At 39.5% G+C, this 19,783-nt stretch overlaps 3 protein-coding genes across 3 annotated transcripts; 1 reads left to right on the top strand and 2 right to left on the bottom strand.

Moving 5' to 3' along the window:
• On the bottom strand, positions 1 to 387 carry LOC113295251. The gene has a single exon (XM_026543604.1). The coding sequence runs from the start codon at positions 385 to 387 to the stop codon at positions 1 to 3; it is 387 nt and encodes a 128-aa protein (XP_026399389.1).
• An 80-nt stretch (positions 388 to 467) lies between these two features.
• LOC113298466 lies at positions 468 to 5,914 on the bottom strand. Its single transcript, XM_026547221.1, has 9 exons — positions 5,649 to 5,914; positions 4,862 to 4,970; positions 4,605 to 4,714; positions 3,066 to 3,191; positions 2,858 to 2,978; positions 2,664 to 2,748; positions 1,506 to 1,619; positions 1,383 to 1,422; positions 468 to 927 (listed from the first exon to the last, which is right to left on the bottom strand). The coding sequence occupies exons 1-9, from the start codon at positions 5,814 to 5,816 to the stop codon at positions 775 to 777; spliced, it is 1,026 nt and encodes a 341-aa protein (XP_026403006.1). The 5' UTR covers positions 5,817 to 5,914; the 3' UTR covers positions 468 to 774.
• Positions 5,915 to 8,571: 2,657 nt separating this feature from the next.
• LOC113295253 lies at positions 8,572 to 8,807 on the top strand. The gene is given in 2 exon segments (XM_026543605.1): positions 8,572 to 8,632; positions 8,635 to 8,807. Coding segments are annotated over 2 exon segments (234 nt in total).
• The last annotated feature ends 10,976 nt before the right edge of the window (positions 8,808 to 19,783 follow it).

A 19,783-nucleotide genomic window follows, 5' to 3' on the forward strand; every position in this document is an offset into this window, starting at 1 on the left:
TCAGGCTGAAGGCGGAGGGGAAGAGGCAGCAGTCTCATCAATACCTTTTGGTGGTTTTCCATTATTGATTTTCTTAACAGACAGCTCCTCTCCAAGTTCAATATCGCCATGGGAGACAACACATCGACTACACTTCCTCCGCAACCACCACAAACAACCTCCACACCTTATATCAGGTGGAGGTGTCGTAGTTCTACTGACACAGAATCGACTAACTAAACACGATAACACTGTCAAAACTGTAAGCACAGCCATCACAGCAAAAAATGGTCCCACAGAACCTGAATTATGCCACGCACGACCACTTGATGATGATAAAGAAGTTGGATAGATTAATGGTTGCTGCTGCGGTTGCTGATAAGGCAAATCTGTTGATGTAGCTGCCATCTCTCTTTTTCTAGTTCTTACAACAGAGAGCCTCACAAGAGATTGGTTTATATCGAGGAAGTGTAACTTTCAAACGAAGTAAAATAACTAGGTACATGCTTTAACTGACTCATTAGTGAACATGAGTGGGAGACAACATGGAAAAAAAGAAACGATAAAAACCCACAAAGCAAAAGCATTAACAGATTTAAATTTTTAAAGGTGACCTTGAGTTAAATGGAGGTGTTAATCTCGAGTCTAGTTAACCAAAATGGTTCCATAATCTAATCTTATAATCAGACTTTTCCATAAAGAGATTCCTGAGAAAAGGTTAACCCATGTGATTCTTTTAAACCCTTCATCCACTTTACATTTGTATCTCCTTGTCTAACTATTGTTGTTGTTGTATTACCTCAACCACCATCTCTGAGCAGCAGATAATGGAGTGTTCAAGAACGGGGCGTAGCGATTGACCAGAGGATTAATAGTCCGACCGATTTTAGCCCATGCACTTTGATGATACCCAGAGGTTACAGGTGCACGGTACATGAACTTCAATACCTGCATGGGTGTTTTTCAAAGTAGGAAAAGAGGCTTGTTGGTGAAACTACTTAATGTATTAGAGTACAAAAACTACTGAAGTGAAAGGTGGAAAACAAGTTACTCAAGCCGGATAAGCAAAGCTTAATGGAAACGCTACAGCTGATTCATTATTAGTTAACAGACAATTCCAACTTCTTTCTGATATCTACCAGTCTACTAGTAAAAATCAGATTCTAGACATGATCACACTAGGGAAGGGAGCTTCACACTGGAATGAGGAAAGACCCGGTGCACGTAGGCATGTCACATGTGGTGGTTATACATGCTAGAATAAGAAATCTTGTACCTAAACGCTCACATACTGATCTTGATACTTTTTCTTCTCCTTTTTAATTTATATTGCAAACTAAGAAACAGGAGATCAAACAAACTATGGGGCAATTTGACCAAACACAAAAAGAAATGAAACAAACCTGCCAATACATGAAGGTCTGTATAATGTTGCGTTGCCACCTGAATCCACAGAATTTCAAAATTTAGGTTCATGTTTGAGAGATTGAAATAGACAAGTAAGAGAAAAATATCAGGAAACTCACGAGAACAGTGAAATGATGAAAAGAAATCCAACTCCGATCTCTGCATGAGATGTCAGTATACCAAGTGTAGTTGTGTTTGATTCCACCCAGAGACAAGCCTCATCCAAGTACTTCCTGCTCAGAAAAAACTATCACCAGAAGGAACCAAAGAAGACAAAACAAGCATATGGATAGTTGTAGTTTTTCTTCCTGATCAACCTATATTCCTTACTAAGCACGGATATTTGTGCTTAGTAGGTTGAGATAGGAAGGAATATACAAGATATTCGCGCTTAGTAAGTTGATACAGAAAGGAATATACAAAATATCCGTGCTTAGTAGGTTGATACAGAAAGGAATATAGAAACTAAGGTGTAAGATAACCCGCCAACTAGCCACATTTGTATCTTTCAAAGCTAATTTTGTCACTTCCAGTTAACGATTGAAGAAAGTGAAAGACAAAATATTTCTGATTTACTTTAAATTAACTGATTTGACTAAAAACTGAGGTGAACAACGTAATAGATGTAGACTGATTACATTATCACCTATCAAAACAAAATAATTCGAGCATAACTCATGCAACAAAAGGTCCGCCGCTCAGAACTCAAGGACGAAGACAGTGTTTAACGTTTAGAGAATTACTGAACAACTCAATACTAGACATGAAAAAGCACTCTTGTTTGCACATTATGAGACAAGTGGGACACATCGTTCAGTAAAACCAGTCTTTCTAAGCCTATCTGGCTATCTTTATTGCAGACACATAATATGAAACTATCACAATGTAGAATCCAAAAAACAAAAATTAAAAGGAGAAAGTAAGCATGGATTGAGACGCTGGCTATCTATCTCTGTAGAAGGACTATTGGGGTAGATACAAAGTCTCCAGCACCAAGATCCAGGATGAACAAACCACATGCCACGGAAGGTAAATATTAAATGATATTGTGAGAAGCTCGAATCGACATTAATCAAACAGATTGCAACTATCCAGGAGATATAAACTAAAACGATCTCGAAGATATAAATTGCAACTTTACTAAGATGGTCCCAACTCCCAGTGCCTAAAAAATCAACAACTTTCATAAAATGACTACAGCCTATATGATTGTGTGATCCAAAACTAACACATGACATCATTCGATGGAATATTCGTCTTGACCTGCAAGTAATTACCTATACAAGGATGAGTGACTGAAATTGTGCCTTAGGAACTTCGCCACATGTTCAAGCGATCGGCAGAGCACAGGTATTAAAGCAACTGCATTTAACAGGTGTAAGTGGTAGGTGGGACTAGGAAGCGAGGAATTCAAAGTGAATTCAGAAAAAGAAGTTAACATTTATGATAATAAGTCAGAGGGAACACTTACATTTCATGTTAAGGTTGGAGCTGACAAAAGTAAGGCAGTAAATGAAGTAGATGAAATCCTTGGTTGCAAGTAGTGAATGCAACCACAATTGGACAGCTTGTAGATTCCATGCCCTAGGTTTCTGAAAAAAGACATAAGTGGCAACATTTAACATTAGGAAGAGCTTGAAACTGGTATACATATTAAAATTTTCTGTTAGGATGTTTACCCCGTAGACTCCGTACAACGAAAACAAAGAGGAACATGTGGTTCCCATCAAAGACAATCGATATGCTCTAATTGAAAGATTTTTAGGTGTGAGAGGAATGATTGCAAGCACTGCCACGATAAACACCTGTAGGAGATCAAGCATATTGAACTGATGTTAGTAATTAAAATGGAAAGATACTGGGGGAGAAGACACGGATTCAAACAAAAACAGTCATCACATCAGTTCATAATTGCCTTTCTAATTTTTTAGTGGCAGATATTGTATGCTAGATTCCAACAATTTTCTTATGAAACTATAGACACATCCAACATCCAATTCTGAAGATTGTAATTTTCTAGAAAATAATGGTTTCAAACAATGGTAAGGCAGAGAAATTTTCGTTTACATGACCGATTCCATTTCTAGAATGTAAGCAGAATACTTACTTTTAATTCTTACTTACCGGAGGACTAGAATACATTTAAACACAACCACAAATAAGAAGATAATCTAGGAATATATGGTGTGAAGATTCGCCCCAGTTAAACAAATACTTCTGAGAAGCTGCGATATATTGAACAAAATCGTGAAGTTGAGTTTGTCCAATAGGATACTCTGGTGAATTTTGCAGAATAAAACTATTTGCAACTTTACTTTCTGAAGTCAAAAGGAGAAAGCTTCTATTTCATAACTCAGAAGCATAGTTACAGATGCCACATGTTTCCAGTATTTGCATTTTATGATTTACACAACCAAACAAGTTCAGTTTATGTTAATCCTTGATTAGCTTAAGTTAAGATACATTAGTTATAAACCAGATTAAAGTGATCAAATGCTTAAAGTTTTGAGTAGCTAGCTGTCCTATAGTCTTGTTGTGACATGTCACTAACCTGGCTTAAGGTGAGATCAAGGTTTACTCCAGTGCTTGAGGTTAGCTTGAGATAGGAATGAGAAATGCTACTATTAGGTTTTCGCAGCCGATATAGGAATGAGAAATGGATGCAGCACTGTCGATTTGAGACTTAAGACTAATTTATCGACTTGTTCTAACTCGGTAAAATACTTAGAAAACCTATAGTCAAAATAGCAAGGCCTTTTGTTGAGAAGTTCAAATTAAATGATTACGTGCCTCTCACTAACTGCAAAGTGTCAATTGCTATATAAAAAGGTCCCAAATTAATCTGGGACCCACCATTCAATTAAGTTAAAGGTTAAAGTGAGGCAGATATTGATCCAAAATAATTATCAAAACGGAACTCTCTTTTCCAAAAAGTGCATGCCCGCTACCAGCAATATGAATTCACTTAAAACGTAGAAGCATAATTTCTCAGGAAATAGAAGTGTTTCAATGATGGTAATTTGGCAATTTATAAAATTCCAGAACTTCAGGAAGGCAGCTACAGTGTTTTTCAAAACCTAAGAATATAAACAAGGATGAGCAACAATTTACACTATAAAAGCTATTAAAGCTACATTATTAACTATAGTTTCAAATCAGCTTGCTAGCTAGTAACTACAAAATGTAGGTAGAATTATAGGAAGAGTATCTTTTTTTACCCAAGCATTGGCGGCAAATTGTATGGTTGGTCGATCCAAACGCAGAGAACTTGGATTAGCAGCTGGTGTAGTGGAAGTTCCAGATGTGGCAGATGTTCTAGTACTTGCCCCTAAACCACAGAATTCATCCTCATTAGTTACTAAGCACTATATGAGGTTAAGCTGTGAATATTAATGTGAAAAAACATTCACGGCAACTGTGTTATTCTTTTGGTATAATCATAGTATTACAGAACCAGAGCTTTGACTTTGTCTACCTGTGCTTCCAGCCCGTGCTTGTTCAGAAGCAGGTTGCGATGTGGATGAAGACTTCGATGACTGAGAGGAACTGCCATAAGACATCGCTTCAACCACGAGATCAGGGTCCTGTTCATGTAAATTAACTGTAATTAACACTCTTACTAACAGCTTACATAAACTACTAAACCAACAAGCTGCAAAGGTAGCACAACAAACCAAGGGGAAAACGAAAACTAGAAAATTGGAAATAGTAAAGAAAGACGGATCTAGATTCCACCCCCAGTCCAGAGTGCAGCTAATTCTGCCAATCTTACAACCCAGATTGAACAGTTTTTTATTGGAACTACTAAAACACCTCCAGCACTAGATGGTATGCCCTAAAAAGAAATCTGGCTACGAGAATCAGGAATTCAAGTAAAAGACTCATCATACAGAAAAAGTAAAAGATTGGATGAACACTAACAATTTCTTTTAAGAAACCCAACCAAAGAGTAACAAATTACTATTCCCATTGTGAATTTCATACTAAGCAGCATAATTAACATTCAACTTAATTCATGGATAAAAATGGATGAGACTTTGTACAGCAGGCCAAAATCAAAACTCTGAGACGTGATTAAGGTTTTTCAATCTTAAATCATAACAAAAATAATAGGAAAAATTCAATTCAACTCAAATCCAACACAATCCTGATCCAAAAAAAAACAAAACAAATAAGTAGACCTAAATCAGTCAGCATCAGTTCTAATTCCATGAAACAACATTGAAAAAAGAACTAGGGTAAAATATAAATGGAAACTCAACTATATAACGCTGATAAAACTTCTTCTTGTAGTGATCAACCACATCCGAACGAGAAGCCATATGAGGAGGAATGAGTATATTATACCAGTAATCTGCCCATCTCGAATCATTCTCATAATCGTATGCTGCTGCTGCGATCTTCTTTATTTTCTGTGGATCTTCTCCCATCTCTCTCTCTCACTCCCTCCTTCCTCTTCTTCTTTTTTTCCTTCAACGATAAGCTTGATGAATTTAGAAGACGTTTCTTCTGCAACTAATGGTAATTGGGGTCAAAATAACGTATAACGAGTTATACTACAAATCGGAGCATCTTGTTAAATCAGCTAGTGAGCATGGGCGGTCGGATCAACTGATTCAGTCATAAATCGGTTGGCCGGATCGTGATCAATTTCACAGTTACACCCAATGTAATTAATATCGGATATCGGTTCATCTCGGCCGGGACCGATACACTGGTACGATTTTATATCGGGGGTATTATCGTTGAAATATCGGTTCTACATTTAGAGACTATAATTTTATATTAAACATTTCTCCACACATTTTCGGATAAGATATAATAGATAACATCAATTTTATCAAAAAAACAAAAGAGTAACTTTAGTAGACTTGCTTCGAGAGCTACATGCACCTCTACTACCACCTGGAAGACTTTCTTCGCCAAAATTACCCTTAAACTTTATAGAAAACGACCAATACCGTCTCATATCAGGAAATATAGGAAAATTTCGTATCGACCGATACGGCCGATATTTGACCGAAACGGCCGATATTCGACCGATACGGTCGATATTATCGGGCAAATATCGTATCTCCGATATCCTTCTTATCGTATCGTTCTGGGCCGATATCCGAAATATCCCCGATATATCGGCCGATACGGCCGATATTGACTACATTGGTTACACCTTGTTTTTTTTTTTTTTTGACTCATCTGGATCTGACTGATATCATTTGACTCATCTGGATCTGTTCGAGTCGGTGGCCGAGTCAGCAAAAAACAAACACACTTTAAGGCAGTTAGGATGGGAACGGAATGTATACAAGGTTCCTTTATGTGGGGCGCAATGTAGTTAATATCGGATATCGGTTCATCTCGGCCGGGACCGATACACTGGTACGATTTTATATCGGGGATATTATCGTTGAAATATCGGTTCTACATTTAGAGACTATAATTTTATATTAAACATTTCTCCACACATTTTCGGATAAGATATAATAGATAACATCAATTTTATCAAAAAAACAAAAGAGTAACTTTAGTAGACTTGCTTCGAGAGCTACATGCACCTTTACTACCACCTGGAAGACTTTCTTCGCCAAAATTACCCTTAAACTTTATAGAAAACGACCAATACCGTCTCATATCAGGAAATATAGGAAAATTTCGTATCGACCGATACGGCCGATATTTGACCGAAACGGCCGATATTCGACCGATACGGTCGATATTATCGGGCAAATATCGTATCTCCGATATCCTTCTTATCGTATCGTTCTGGGCCGATATCCGAAATATCCCCGATATATCGGCCGATACGGCCGATATTGACTACATTGGTGGGGCGCCAAGCATTTCACAAATATAATAAAAAATTTATAAAGAAACTTCATCTCATGGTGTTGGAACTGAAAGAATTTATCATACAGGAAAAGAGATCGTTGAATCTCATAAATTCAAAGGAAATAAGTAAATTAAATTGTGAAGACGAACTTTTGTGTTCATTAATAATCCACCAAATGTTTCTGTCAACTGTATTTGAGTCAACCTCACCCCAACACGATTTAGATGTGTTGAAAAGTGTATCCTTACTCTCTGTGCCCCAAGATATTCAATGAGAAGAAACACAAAAATTGGGCACTATCTCGGTGGTCTTCTCTGTAATTAGTTCCTAAAAAGGTGATTGTTCCATAATCGGTTTACTTGTGATTTATGTCAAGATAAACCTAGTATTTGGTTAAGTGCAATATCTTTCATGGATATCGAGTCTCTTTATTATTATTTTTGTAAGAGATGAAAATATTTTCCAAATGATTTATTTGTGTTATATCCTTTATTTTTCTCCAAAAATATTCGATATAAGAGCAAGTCAAGTGGGATTACCCAAATATGATGATTTGCCATGTCATGTGGATGGACAAACTCACTTTTGTGCAGTGGGAAAAATGTTTCTCGCCCCAAATAGAATTGGCGGTAGCAGTTAGGGATGGTCATCCCAACATGAGACGAGGCTCTCTCAACGTCCTACGGCAATGGATTTTTGGTAATTAAAACACCAACAGCACTTTGTCCTTTTACCTATATAAACATACGAAATCCAACGATTTTAAACACACTCAACTACTATCTATACTTTATTTTCAAAAAAAATATTCAAATTTTTTAAATATATTTCTTGTTTTCATTCGTTTCATTCATTTATGGATCCTAATTTGGAATATGAGGAAGCGTGATTATTAGCGGAAGTATTTTTGCAACAATAGCAAGGGTTTATGCAGTTGCTGGTTCAAATGGATGCAGATTCAGACAACGACAAGACGATCACCAACATCATGATACACTTATATACATGCCAAGTTCCACGAGACCCATAACCAACAGTTGTATCGAGATGAAGATATACGTGGAGATTTCGAGAAGAAGGTCACGAACAAATGATTCATGATTATTTTGTTAATAAAAGTGTGAAGAAGATTACAGAATGAAGTTCAGGCATGCGATTCCTCCAACTACCGCTTCAAAGCAACGAATGTAGCATCCCAAGTATACAGCAGCGTGTCGGCCTTTGATCTATCGATGGATTCTTAAACTTATTTTGTTTCTACACGGGGTCGGGGCGAGTGACATGCCACAATCCTATTCAACATTTTGGATCTACATAGTCCAAAGCCCATAGCACTGGTGATGTCTCCGGCATATATGCAAGGAGGATGTATAGCTAATATAGGATCTTGTAATACAGGGTTTGATTCTGCAAACGGTTAACAAAGAAATTGAGAACAAAATGATCGGAACTCGCTAATAGGAGAGGAGAGAAAAACAAAGCAATGCCAACAACTACGTCATTCCGTTGTTCATCGATAGACGAAACTCTCTCTTTGTCATCTCGTGACATATGCAATAAGGAACTCATTCTTTTTTCCCTGGCCATGTGAGTGGCTAAAAAAGGGTTCTACACTTAAGAAGTATAGACCCGAAGGTTCAAGTGATCGCGAAATGGGTAGTGATAGTGGTTAAGTTACTTTGATCAAGATTTTCAACGTCGTTATTGCATGCCACAACACTTGTTCATGAGGTTAATTGGAGAGCTTTGTCGGGTAAACCCTAAATTCAACTATCAATTTGATGCACAAAATATACGAGGGCACAGTCCCGAACAAAAGGTCACTGCATCCCTAAGGATTATAGGTTATGGTTTGCCTGCGGATGCTTGTGATAATCTCAAAATCTTTTACGAAATTGTAGTCAAACATTTTGGTCCACGTTATTTACGTTAACCAACGCAAGATGATGTCGACCGACTACTGGCTGAATTAATAAGAGAGGCTTCCAGGAATGCTAGGTAGCCTTTTTTGCATGCATTGGGTGTGGCATGAATGCATGTATGCTCGGCAAGGTCAGTATAAGCGCCAATACACAAAACCCACTGTGGTTCTGGAAGCGGTAGCTTCTTATGATTGTTGGATATGTCATGCCATTTTTGGCCTCCCGGGCTGCAACAACGACATTGATATCTAGCACAAATCACTGTAGTTCTAAGAATTGAAGTATGAAAATGCTTTATTTTTTAATTTCACCATCAATGGCAATAACTATAACATCGGGTATTTTCTGGCGAACGGAATTTTTCCAGCGTAGTCAACTTTAGTTCAAGCTTACGGTGAGATACCTATAAATGAGGAATTGTTCGTGCTCAAAGGTTGTTTAACAAAAAACAGATGGGGTGTACGAAGGATGTGGAACGAGAATTTGGAATTTTGAAGAGAAAGTTTCATATAATTTGTGACCATATTGTTAGTTCAAACCAATAGAAATGAATGGATTATGCTCACATGCATCATTTGTATAATATGGTAATCGAGAAAACTCACGCCGGATAAAAGTTGGGTTCATTATCCAGATAAAGATTTGAGGAAAAAAGTTCAACCCTGGGGGTGTGCTCGTAAGAGAGTATAGAATGGTAGAAGAGAGAATTCAAAACAGAGGCTTAGATTTAAGACTAAGGGAGCATCTCACTGCAGACTTGTGGGATGATTTTAGAAGAAGAAACTAAAGCTAAAAAAGATTACATTGGAATTAAATTAAATACTACATCCAGAGTTTAAAACTAACTAAGACAGTGTAATGACAGTATGGGATTCCTCATCTAAGGCGTCCTCCTCATCAGAATCAACATCAACTTATGTTGGGCGTTGTTGTGCCTTCTTTGATTGAATTTCATAAAATTATTCTTGCCATAATTTCAGTTATGCACGATTCTTCTTGCCATAAGGCAGTTAAAAATATTCTTTTCAACTGCTTTACGATCTTTCTTCATTTCTGAAGATATTTTTTTATGTTCAACTATTTTGAGAATATCATTCTTTCCTTGTTTTTCAAAAAATCTTGAAGCTGACATTCTGAAGTTGATAATTGTGCAACATCTTGATCTTTCTTTCTTAGCTTTTTTGTTTTTTCATACCTACTCCCTCCCATTTATCAGCTCCTCCATTAACATTCAGATTTGAATTACCATGTAGTGATCCATCGGTGCTGGGGTAAGGGTTTGAGTTTGTTTCCGGGGAATAATAAGGAGAACCTTGAGAACCATGTTGGGATCCACCATGTTGAGGTTGACTACCATATTGGGATCCACCGGTCTCGTAAGGGGATTCCTTTGGTACAACATTTCCATCCAACAGATCAGAGTTATATCACTTCAGCTTTCCGAGGATGTGGAAGCATGCTCCGTGCTTGAAACTCGAATTTTTTGTGCTTTTTTCACTCCTCTATAGTTTTTCTTTGTTGCAGATTTACCAATATGTAAATTAGATATTTATAACAAATTGATAAAATATTTCAAAATTAATTAAATAATTTGAAATGCAACTTACCACATCGATATCAGTATCACCGCTTCCTCTTTGTCAGATCATTTACATCATCAAAGCTACCCAATTGTTCAGGCCTTTGCTAATTGTACTAAAACGACTTGACAACCCGACATCATCATGATTTTTTGGATTCCTGAAAAAATTGTGTAAAAATGTTCCCCTAGAGTGTATGATGTGGTTGTTGAACACCATTGGTTGGATCAAGCGTAAATGCTACGTATGCTCTGCAATAGCTTTATCTTCATCAAGACTAAACTTTAGACCGCGAATTTCTTGTGATGTATTATTTTATGTTTCCTATGGGGTTGCCATTTTTTTGAGATTTTTTTGTAAGATTGAGTTGAAATTAATGAGGTGTTTAAGATTGAAAGATTAATACTGAGGATTTTTAAGAGTTTGAGATCGAAAGTTGAAGATTAAAGTGAAATTATAAGAAAGTGTGGGTGTAGAAGGTGAAGAAGGTGTGGTTTTGAAGTTGAAAATGGTTGTATTTATAGATAGAGGAATTATAACCGTTGGATGAGAATAGTCGTTTCCAGCTCAATCAAGCACGTCTGTCTCAACGTGAGACGAGTCTTGTCTTGCCTTGGGCCGAGTGTCGCCACAATGTAGGCCATCTTCCTATGTTGATGTGCTCGACCCTTGTTGAGCCGACCGTCTCAAGTTGAGACTCTTCCATTTTATTTGTTTGTTCGTCCTATTGTAAATGTATAATGCACAAATATGTTAGTTTGCTATGCCAACTGGAGTTGCTCTAAGTATATCATTCTTGTTTCAATAAATTATGTGAGGGTTGGATATCGAGTGGAGAAAGCCGTGATGGATAATGTCTTCTAAAATTAGTTGATCAACAAAACTCTTTAAAGAAACATATTCAGTCTACTAAAAAGAGTTTCAACTACTATAAAAAGACATTAGTATATTAATATTTTACTTGGAAGCAATGTGTTTGTGGGTGAAAACTGTTTTTGCTGATTTTGGTAATTTCGGGTGTGTGGATGAGAAACGAATCTAAACCCTAAACAATGCACTGCACGGGAGTACTTTTGATTCGAGAGATCAAGTTGTACAATCCTATCCTAAACCAAGAAATGGTCGTTCCAGGCTTGCTTTGGTCACAAAGTGAAGGAGAAGGGTTGGTCTTAGGGAGGGAAGCGAAGAGAGTGTTGAGATCAGAATGGTTAATTCTGAAGACGTGGCTTGTTTTATGACTTGTATCAGAAAGTGGAACTGGCTTGCAGAGTGAAAAGCTATCAGTTCTTGGTGATTTCTGGATACTATGTTGTTTCCGACCAAAAACTTGTTGTTTGGTGGAAATAGGTGAAGCCTATTTATACAAGTCATATTGAAACATACCCTGGTCTCGTAGGAAGTGGGAACGTTTGGGTTATGGAAGAGTGGAGTAACGTATAATCGTCAGAAACCCATGCTTCCATGATGAAGGAAGTGGATCCGTTTACACCCGTTACTTCTTGCCGCCACTAATTGTCCCACTTCGTGACACTTTCTTATAACGGGCGTATTGCACGCCGCACGTTGTAAACCGCCAGACCAATATCCTGATGAGTATCCCCCAGTTTGTGACATGTTTGATGTCTCGAGTGTTTTCGTGGAAATCATGTAGCACTTTGCTGTGCGTGGCAAGTCAAAGTCAAGAGTCTTCCCGCAGGAATATAGCATGTGATGTTATTAGGCACGACTTGGATGGTCGCCTAAAACTTTCCACAAGTCCGTCAGTTCGGTGGCAAACTTGGATGGCTGAGATTGCATCTCATGAGGAAGGGTAGCCGTTGATTATGGCTACCTTCTGTTGGCGCCTGGTAATGGCGTTTTGGTATATGCCAGTGGCACTGCGGCATGACCGGTATAGCTCGTGCATGCCAGTGGCACGGTGGTATAAGTGGTGCCTGGCGTAACCATGGCCACGAGATTTAAGCGGCTGGTATCTTAAAACTTGCCACAAGCTTGTCAGTTCGGTGGCGAATTTGGATGGCTGAGATCGCATCTCATGAGAAAGGATGTCCATTGATTATGGACATATTTTGTTGTATAGCAAAGTGGCGCCATTGGCATAGTGGCGTCTGGCGTAGCCATGGCATAGCGGCATGCCAGTGGCGTAGCCGTGGCAGCTGTTTTGGCATATTGGTGTCAGACCCAAATATGGCTCTGGAAACATTGGCCCTGTTGCTAAGTTAAACTTAAGGCTTTAGGAGAATCACTTAACCTAGTTGGCATGGCGACTTTAGCTAGACTTTTGGAGTATCGAAACCTTAATTAGCACGTGCGCTGCGACACGGTGGCGTGGCTGAGATAGCTGGCGCATGCCAGTGGAACGATGATGCAAGTAGCGCTTGGCGTAGCCATGGCCGCTAGATTTTGGCACATTGGTGTTAGACACGAACTGTGGCGTGGCAACATTTTCCCTGTTGCCACATAAATCCCAATGTTCTGGAGAACGTTACTTGGCTTGGTTGGCGAAGTAGCTTTGCCTAAATTAGGGTTTGGCATGTCGAAACCCTAATTAGTGTGTGTGGCATGCAGACGCGGCATGACAACACTTTTTGTGCAAACGGTACCATAGCTGGGCCAGGGGAACTATAGCAAGGCCATGGTGTGGAAACGACCATAAGAGTAAGGATTATCGTGGATGGCTATGATATGGCGCTATTTCTAGGGTTTCCTGGGTCCCACATGGCTCGTGGCATGTTCTGGCATGCTGCCGCAAAGTGGCATGTTTGCATGCCGTTTATCTCATTGGCGCAACATGGCATGTTTGGCATGTTGGCGCGGTTTTTGGAAAGCCAATTGGCTTCGTGACTATATCTGGCGCAGCTTCCCCTTTTTAATACTGTGGCAAGTTTAGAGCAACCTGATTGGTCAGAAAAAAGGGTCGACCAAGCATGGGGGCGTGGCTACACTTCTGGTGTGAGTGTGGCGGTTTTAGAGCGACCTGATTGGTCGATGGGGAATGGGGCCGACAAGTATGGGCCCAGCCACAACTTATGTGCGTGTGACGAGTTTAAGGCGACCTGATTGGTCGAGGAAAATAGGGCCGGTTTAGGATGGGGCATGGCCAACGGTAAATGGCACTGGCTTGGCTTAAGGCACGACCACGCCTCCCTTTGCTGCCGCTCCTATCCTGCGGCTCCTTGTTTTTCTGATTCTGGGAAAGACTTTGCATCTACTAATCCATGGCGGATTAATTACCTAGTTTGCCTAGGCTTAATTTCGACAAGCAAGGTCTGATATACTGCGCAAGGCGCAAAACCCTAACTTTTGCAAATTAGTCAGGATAATTGATTGAATTCTATGTGTTGACACAAAGTTCTTTTAAGTTCATTGCCATAGAGCAGCATGCTTTCTGATTGAATACCTTATGCAAAGACCTTATCCTTGCTACTTGGAAATTCGTCCTACTCTGCTGCGAGTGAACACAAATCTTCATGTCATATCAACATTAAGGGTTCAGCCGGGGAACATAGCACAGAAAGTATTCAAAGAAACTTATATTAATTGAATGCAGGCAAGGTGCCAAAATTTACAGAATACCTGGGATTGTTGCTACATGCACCATTCTGGGTAAATTTCATGAGAAAATATTGAGTTGCTCAATAAGTTTGCCAGAGGTTGAACACTTATCACTTTTACATGGCTTTGTCTCTTTGCAGAGTGACGGCCTATTAAATGCAGGGTTTTACAATTTTAGCCCTGAACTAAAATCCACCATCAACATTAAGTCCCCTGCTTAGCACGTAACAGTGGCATTGTTGCGGGGTAAGCATGAGATGGTGACAGACAAGAGTAAAACCGAAAGGGAAAGACGTGAAGAGATTTCCAGGGAAATTTGACTAACCTTTGGAGGAAGGCATGAGGAATCTGTAATCCTTGTATTGGCGACTCTACATAATTCCGTCCTGGCCATAGGGTGTTGGCGTCAGTGCTGCAACTTTGGCTACTGGTCGGCGGAGATAGCACTGCAATTTGGTCCGCGGAACGGGTGCTGGCTGTCTAGGCCGCGGACGTGCATAGATGGCGCTTGGCTTGGATTGGTGAAAAAACTGGCTTCAGTCCGTGGAATGGTGGAAACCTGCTTCAGTCCGCGGAATGGTGGGAACGTGTTTAAATATTTTTCGTGTGATTGTAGTAATGAGGTTCAAACTCTCGGACTTGTGAATGATAATTTTTTTAGAAAATAAAAATATATGTACAAAATTTTTGTCACAGGATCAAGAGACACTAGGACTCAGGATTCCACCATTAATCATTCACACAATTCATATATTTATTCGAAACAATTATAGCTCAAATCATAAGGACTCTCATTCTTGCCAAGGTAGATTTTTAGAATATTTATTGTATATCACTAGCATGACGCATCAAAAGCACTACGACCAAGCATACATCATCATACGATATCACAATCAATTAATAAAAATCATAAATCGATCAATAAAAAGTGCAAGTAGTCAAAAAAGAATTAATATAATTATCATATGCGTAAAGAACGGCTTCCTCCTTCATCCCAATGTTGGGGTTTAGCTACTCATATTAATCATGTTCTCAAAATACATTTTTATAGCTCAAAAAGTTGATTAAAAGATAAAGAAGAACTAAAACAGTGAATCTGCGACCCACAGAAGGCGTCCAGAGAACAACGATACTTTACCACTACTGTAACAGAAACAACGATACTTAGCTTCCACTGTCGCTGTCGCTGCTGTTTTAAGACTGCTGGAAAACGACGGTTCTGGTAAGTGTGTTCTTCGTGTTCTTCAGGCGTGTTAATTGCAGCAGCAGGTAACTTCTCTGCAACTCCTCCTGCGCCTCTCTGCTCGCCTCCAAACCTCCCCAAAACTCTTCATCCCCCACTAAGACTCGAATAGAACCCTTTTATACGTAACAGATCCTCCAAATCTTCACGAAATATCTCATTTAATCTCCACAGCACTTCGTATCTTTTCAAATATTTTTTTTCTGTTTTATGAAAATCTTCCCTTTTCTTGTACGCGGCTTATTAGTCAAAACTTTCCTGACTTGGATATATTCAAATCCTAGGAGAATATCTTCTCTAATTGCGCAAATCTTCTCCAACAGAATCCGATATCTCTGCGTCTCTGTTTCCCTCTCTCTCAACTTATGCAGCCAATTCTGGTCGCTCCGATTACCCTTGTTAGCGTTCTATAAGTCCCAATAGCAAGCCCAAACAATTCCAGCCCTTTAGTTTCCCTAAAACTACCCAAATCACTCGAGCTGAAATTTCTCCAGCGAACTGTGCATGGAATACTAATTTTCCCACCATTTTTTTTTGAACGTGAAGAAGGCGACCTCCCCCTATCCAACAGTGGAGTCCCTTAAGCAACTGGGGTGCCCCTTATCCAAATTTGGGGTGGAAATAGTAATTTTTCTGGGTTCCTCCGGGACATTTCTGGGGTACTTCCGGTGCACTTCTGGGGTACTTCCGGTACACCGTCGACGGAGCTCCAAACACCGCATTTTTAACCAATTTCTCCGCAAAACCTTATTTTTCCAAAAACACCTATAAATAAATAAAACACCGTAATAAGTATAAAAACGGGCACTAACAGTATATACAAATGAGAAATATTAGACACATAAATGCGTCTATCAGAACGGCACTTGGAACTTTGTCTTCCAAACAGTAAGGGAGGATATGGCGCTGCTTTGAGCGGTGAAGGTGGCGCTGCTTTGGACGTGGAGCGCGCGGAGATGTCGCTGTTTTGAGCGGTGAAAATGGCGCTCCTTTTTCTAGGTCACGGAATGGAAGGGATGTCGCCTGGATGGCTTTGCGAGCCTGGTTTCCTTCTTCTGTGTATGGCCTGAAAGAGGAAACCCTCTTCTACTTAAACTCCAAAATTATAATGTATACAAAATGCGTTCCCCACCCTCTATTTTGTATCATTGGCCTTATCTCTGTAGCGGCGAGCCTTTTTCCATCAGCAGTCCAGGTGGGCCAATTATTCTGTATAAACAAGTATATAATCCAGCTGATATCCCGCGTTCGAATCCTTGATACACGGTTGGCAATAAAGTTTTTGTTTCTTAGGTTTCACCAATCCGCTTAGTATAAGATGCAATCTTGAACCTTTCTTTCTTACAAATCATCATAGAATTGCATCCATCTTCTTCACAGGTACTGTCTCGTGTCTCTTCTCATAGTTTTCCATTTTGTCTTCTTCATCATGTAGATTGCCGATGCAAACATAATAAAAATTAATATTTTTTTTTTGTTTTTTTTGTAGTGCACAATGGGATCTTCTGGTGATGATCATACCTCTGACTCTTCGGAGAAAAATTTTGAAGTTGACAAACCCAGGTTTTCTTCACATGATGAGATATTAAACCAAATCAACCATTTGTTCCATGCAGCCGACCAGATTATACAAGACATGTCTCTCACCCATCTGCGCATCGTGCGGGTACGTGCTCAGGCTTTCATGGATTTGATGGACATGGAGGAGAAGTGGAGATATGATGAAGCATCCCAGCAAGTCGGGAAATCTCAACGTGATGAAGCTTCTCCACATCCCAATGCCAGGGTTGAGTGATTCGCTTCTCAATTGAAACGACGAGGACTGAGCCCAAGAAACTTCTGGGCGAGAGCCAGTTTGATTACCCTGTCCATAATGGTATCGTAATCCTTAATTCTGAGGTGGATGAACCAGAGCATTCTCAAGAGGCTGTGGTTTGCGAGACTGAAGAAGCTTCTAAAGTGGATGGCGAAACTGTTGTTGGGGAAGTCGGAGCGACCGTTGAGGACGCTGTCAAGGCAGATGGGAAGGCGGCAGAAGCATATGTTGGAGCCGTTATTGAAACGGATTCCGGATGGGATGCTGAAGCTGCTGCTGAAACGGCTTCTGGATGGGATGTTGAAGCTGGTGCTGAAACGACTTCTGGATGGAATATTTGCTGTCGGAGAGAGTGTTGGGGCAAGTGCTTGAAAAAGCTCTGATGGAGGCGTCATTGACCAAGGCGTTTGTCATTGACAACTGGTTTTCCATTTTGTGATTTCCTTCTGTAGAGAAAACAATCTTTTCGTAGCATGTATATGTTTTTGATACTTCAGTTTTTTTTTTCGTGCGACTGGAGCCATGCTTCACCGAGTAATATTCTTTCATTTATGTCGCTTTGATAATTTCATATCTTTGATTGAATGAATAAAATCTCCCGGAAGAATCCCTTGTTGCGAAGAACCAGTTCCTTCATCCCCCATAACAATCCAGCGGAAAGGGAGCCAAAATACAATAATGCTAATAGGCGTGTTATCTTCTTCCCGTTTAGCTAGTTTCATAGCAACGCCTCGCATATCGTTGGCAACAGTAACTCAAAACATGGGAAAACAGTAGCAACAATTAAGGATTTGACCAATCTTTTATTGGATTTTCCCTTGCAAATTATCCAGGGCGTCTGTGGTATGCCGCCTGAGTATGTAGAAGTGTGAGCTGCCACAAGCTGGACAATACGTCATGAGAGGAATAGAGAAAAACCTTCAGGTGAAAGCTGAGGCTAGAGGTTCTTGAAGGAAGGTGTCCGTGCCGCCGCTTGATGATCTTCTTTCTTGCATATTCCTTTCTTCAGTATCTTTGAATAAGCTATTTTTTGTGGGGTTTGGTTTTTCTGGTTTTGAATTGACGGGTAATAGCTCTGTGAGGGTTTGGGTTCACTTGGTATTTTTCTAAAAGGAAAACGCTGGAGGAGAAGGTAGCACAACGTCTTAGATATTGAAGGGATTGAGCCATCGCGAGTGAATTGTCACACCTTCCAATTTGTCGGCATTGATAAGTTTGCAGTAACCACCCAAGATAACATCTGCCACCAGATATGGCTCGTCTTCCCTTTCTTTAGGAGTATCAGGTTGAGTGGATACCTTCACTGTTACATCTCCAACTTGAAACGTGGTATCCTTGACTACCATATCTCCAATTTGAAACGGGTTTGAGCGTTGTGCAACCACTTGACTTTTGAGCTCGTCATCTTTGACCGAGGAAACTTCCAAATTTTTGACAAAGCACTTGAAAGGACCAGCATCCCATTCACATCTCTTAATGACGCCCGGGTTGATAACTGGACCGAGTCCCCATGCTTGACCGAGAGGAAAAGTGACTGGTTGGAGAAAGGATTGTTCAATAAGATTTACTTGTGTTCGGAATCTACGGACGAACATCGACGGGCTTTCTCCATGTAATTGAGTTACATTGGTAAGTTGTCGATACGACAACATGTGATCTTCAGGGTTGGATGGCTTGTTGGAAATTCTTTCGGTCATCGACACCGGCAGAGGGGATACTCCTAATTTCGCTTTGTTGCCATGTACCCATGAGTGCCTAATCGAATTTTAATAGTGGTAAGTAGAGTTTTCGTTCACTCAGACTTGTTGAAATTTTTTTTAGGATTAATAAAGGAAAAACACTAAAAATATACAAATTATGTCACAAGATGAAGAGACAATGAGACGCGGGATTTCACTACTTTTCATATTGTTGTGGTTCAGTCATTAACTCTAGATAATATAGCTCAAACAAAAGAAGTTGTGACTCTAGTTCTTTGCCAAAAATAGATTTCGTAAAATATTATTTGTAAGTTATAAGCATGACGCATCTAAAGTAATTAAAACTAAGCATGCGACATCTAACAAAATAACAAGTAATTAATAGAAATCATAAAGCAATTAAATCTATGCAAAAAGTCAATAAAAGAATTAATTCATTTACCACAATCATGAAAAGTTGCTTCCTCCGTTGTCCCAGTGATGGGGTTTAGCTTCTCATGGTGAAAATACTCTCAAAAGATTTTTTATTACTCAAAAAGTGCTTACAATGGTGAAAATGGAGAAAATAATCAAAGCAGCTAGTTTGCAACGCTTTATGAGCGTTACAGACTCGTTGTACAGAACGTCGCTGCGAACTGAAGATATACGTTACTGATGGACTGTTACAGAATTGAAATATACGACCCTAGAAAACGATTGTCCTTAACAGCTAATGTTCTTCATGTTCATCTTCTCTGCAGCAACAGAAACT

Source organism: Papaver somniferum, chromosome 7, assembly GCF_003573695.1.
Source record: "Papaver somniferum cultivar HN1 chromosome 7, ASM357369v1, whole genome shotgun sequence".
NCBI lineage: Eukaryota > Viridiplantae > Streptophyta > Magnoliopsida > Ranunculales > Papaveraceae > Papaver > Papaver somniferum.